General features: G+C 43.5%; 1 protein-coding gene across 1 annotated transcript; it reads right to left on the reverse strand.

Moving 5' to 3' along the window:
• Nucleotides 1-1678: 1678 nt before the first annotated feature.
• LOC143579982 (uncharacterized) lies at nucleotides 1679-2020 on the reverse strand. Its single transcript, XM_077063144.1, has one exon. It carries the CDS (start codon nucleotides 2018-2020, stop codon nucleotides 1679-1681), a length of 342 nt encoding a protein of 113 aa, XP_076919259.1.
• Nucleotides 2021-3152: the final 1132 nt, after the last annotated feature.

Here is a 3152-nt window from a genome sequence, read left to right on the forward strand (position 1 = left end):
ATCTAAAATACAATTACTTCAAGTCAACCTACAAGCAATCACTTAACAGTTTAATGGGTAAAACAAGTAGGTGTGTATGCTAGCCCAAAAAGTAAAAAGTAAAAAGGGCATCAGGAACTCACCTAATACGAGGCACAAAACCACGACGAGATATAGAAACCCTAAGTAATCCCACCACTCAAACGCCTTTCGGATTACACATAAGAATTACTAACGATACCGAATGGACTCGTTCACTCTACGAAAACCTTCCTAAAGCCTCGACCTCACCAATTTCAATTACAACAGCCCCCGGGGCCTTGTATTTACCAAAACCACCCTTAGATAGTCCGGGGAATAAAGAATTCCCAAATTACCCCCGGAAGTTGCTAGATGCGACGAATATGCGCCATTATGAGTTGTTTATGCGCTTAACAACCAACTCAGCCCCGTGTGGACCTAATATAGTAAAATCACAGCCAACAAGTCCACACGACACCGCACGAGTTGGATGGGTCAGTAATTCGCAAGCACGACGCACCAACTACCAATAAACACGAATTTGCTTTGTAGCGACCCAATACTCAAAAAATTAGTTTTTCACAGCCAACAAATCATACCGAGGCTACAACATTCAAATTGGTTGTTAATTCCCTCAAACAACGCGCTAGACACAACAATTCACAAATTAGTCAACCGAATCCTAGTTTTTACTTCGTCAACAATTGATCAATCTAACGAATGCCAAAACTTATGATACTAAAGTATGATATATAAGACTTACCTAGGAAGATGACGGAGCAAAAACTGTATTCAAAACAGCCCCGATAGTGCTCGAAAGGACAACCACCAATTAAGCCTAGAATAAGCGATTTTTCGATCAATACGCAAGATATAAAGATGAATTAAGGTGTAAAAGACTATCATGGATGTAGGACTAACCTTGAATTGATGTTTTGCACCTTAATCTTGGCTGGAATAAGAAAAACAAAGCTCGGGAAGAGCTGCTGTAGCTGCAATCGTCCAAGGGGGAGGCAAGGGTTAGGGTTTCGTTATAATATAAAAAATATTACACTCTAGGCCCTTAAGTTCGAAGGATGTAGCAACTTGGATGAAACGTTAATTAATTAAACTTACGGGAATGACAAGGAGGTCCTTGAAGCATGCCGGATCAAGCCCAAGAATTATACAAACTCTACATAGCTTCATCACTTAACAGAAATTAACTGACGTTACAAGTCCACCCCCCTTATAATGGGATTCGTCCCCGATTCTCGATGCGACAGGAACAGTTGCGGGTAGAGCTTCATAATCGTTCTCGAATTCCCAAGTGGCCTCGGAGCCCCTACGATGCCTCCACTGCACCTTCACCTATCTGACCACCTTATTCCTCAAATGCCGTTCCTGACGGTCAAGAATAGCGATAGGTTCCTCAGTGTAATTCAACTTACTATCAAGCTCAATATCACCCAGGGTCATATGGGCCTCCACATCTGCCAAACATTTCCTCAAATGAGATATGTGGAAAGTAGGATGAATCCCCGCGAGCTCGTCGGGCAAATCCAATCTATACGCTACCTCACCAACACGTGACAAGATACGGAACGGATCTATGAACCTTGGACTGAGCTTCCCCCTCTTACGAAAACGAATAATACCGTTCCAAGGAGAAACCTTTAACATGACCCGATCACCGGCCTCAAACACAATAGGCCTTCGCCTTTTTTTCCGCATAGGATTTTTGACAATCCTGAGCGGCCTTCATAAAAGCCTTAATCTTATAAAGCTTCTCAGTCGTAACCTCGACCACTTCCAAACTACCCAACTGTTTCTGACCGATGGAGCCCCAACAGACTAGAGTCCTACACCTACGCCTATACAACATCTCAAACGGCGGCATCCCAGTTGTGGCGTGGTAACTTTTATTATAAGAATACTCGACCCACGGTAAGTGACGATCCCAACTACCACCAAAATCGATAACACATGCCCGCAAGATATCCTCGAGAGTCTGTATGGTCCTATCGGATTGGCCATCCATCTGTGGGTGATAACCGGTACTAATGAGGAGTTTGGTACCCATCTCCTCATGAAACTTCTTCCAAAACCTGGAGGTAAAACGGGTGTCCCTATCCGAAACAATAGATACAGGCAACCCGTGCCTAGAAACAATCTCCCGAATAAACAGGTTGGCCAACTGCTCGGAATTATAAATCTCTCAAATCGGCAAGAAGTGAACACTCTTGGTCAATCTATCCACAATTACCCAACTGGTGTCATGATTACCCCTAGAAGTATGAGGCAGTTTAGTCACAAAATCCATCATAAGATTCTCCCATTTCCACTCAGGTATTTCCAGTGGTTGAAGTTTCCCGAAAGGCTTCTGGTGCTCTGCCTTGATCTGCAAACACGTCAAACATTTGCTCGCATAATGGGCCACCTCATACTTCATCGCGGGCCACCAATAATTCTTCTTTAGGTCCTGGTACAACTTAGTTGCGCCTGGATGAATAAAATAGCGCGACTTGTGTGCTTCAACTAGAATCTTACTCCTGAATCCCCCATACCTGGGTACCCATAAACGACCATCCTTATACTTCATCTCATCACTGACGTCTTCCAACAACTTCTCCCGACCCCAAATGCGCTCTGACATAATCCATTCCACTTGCAAGGCCTCATTCTGAACATTGGCTATCTGTTTCAAAATATCGGGTTTGAAGATAAGCTGATAAGATTTCACACGAATGGGTTTCGGTCTCTCCTTCCGGCTCAACGCGTCAGCTACCACGTTAGCCTTATCGGGATGGTACATAATCTCCAGATCATAATCCTTAACCAATTACAACCACCGATGTTGCCGCATATTCAGTTCCTTTTGTTCGAAGAAATACTTTAAACTCTTATGATCAGTATAGATGACACAAGGGATACCATACAAATAATGTCTGCATAACTTAAGCGCAAACACAACCGCCCCAGATCATGGGTAGGATAATTTGCCTCATGAGGTTTTAACTACCGCGAAGCATAAGCTATGACTCGTCCCCGCTGAATAAGAACACACCCAAGCCCCTGGTAAGAAGCATTAGAATAGACAACTAGATAAATAGTGCCATCGAGCAGAGCTAGAATCGGAGCATGTGTCAACCTATTCTTCAATTCGAGATAAC

The sequence above is a fragment of the Bidens hawaiensis genome, unplaced genomic scaffold, assembly GCF_021521415.1.
Source record: "Bidens hawaiensis isolate Kalapana, Puna unplaced genomic scaffold, B.hawaiensis_p1.1 tig00030187_1, whole genome shotgun sequence".
Classification (NCBI taxonomy): Eukaryota; Viridiplantae; Streptophyta; class Magnoliopsida; order Asterales; family Asteraceae; genus Bidens; species Bidens hawaiensis.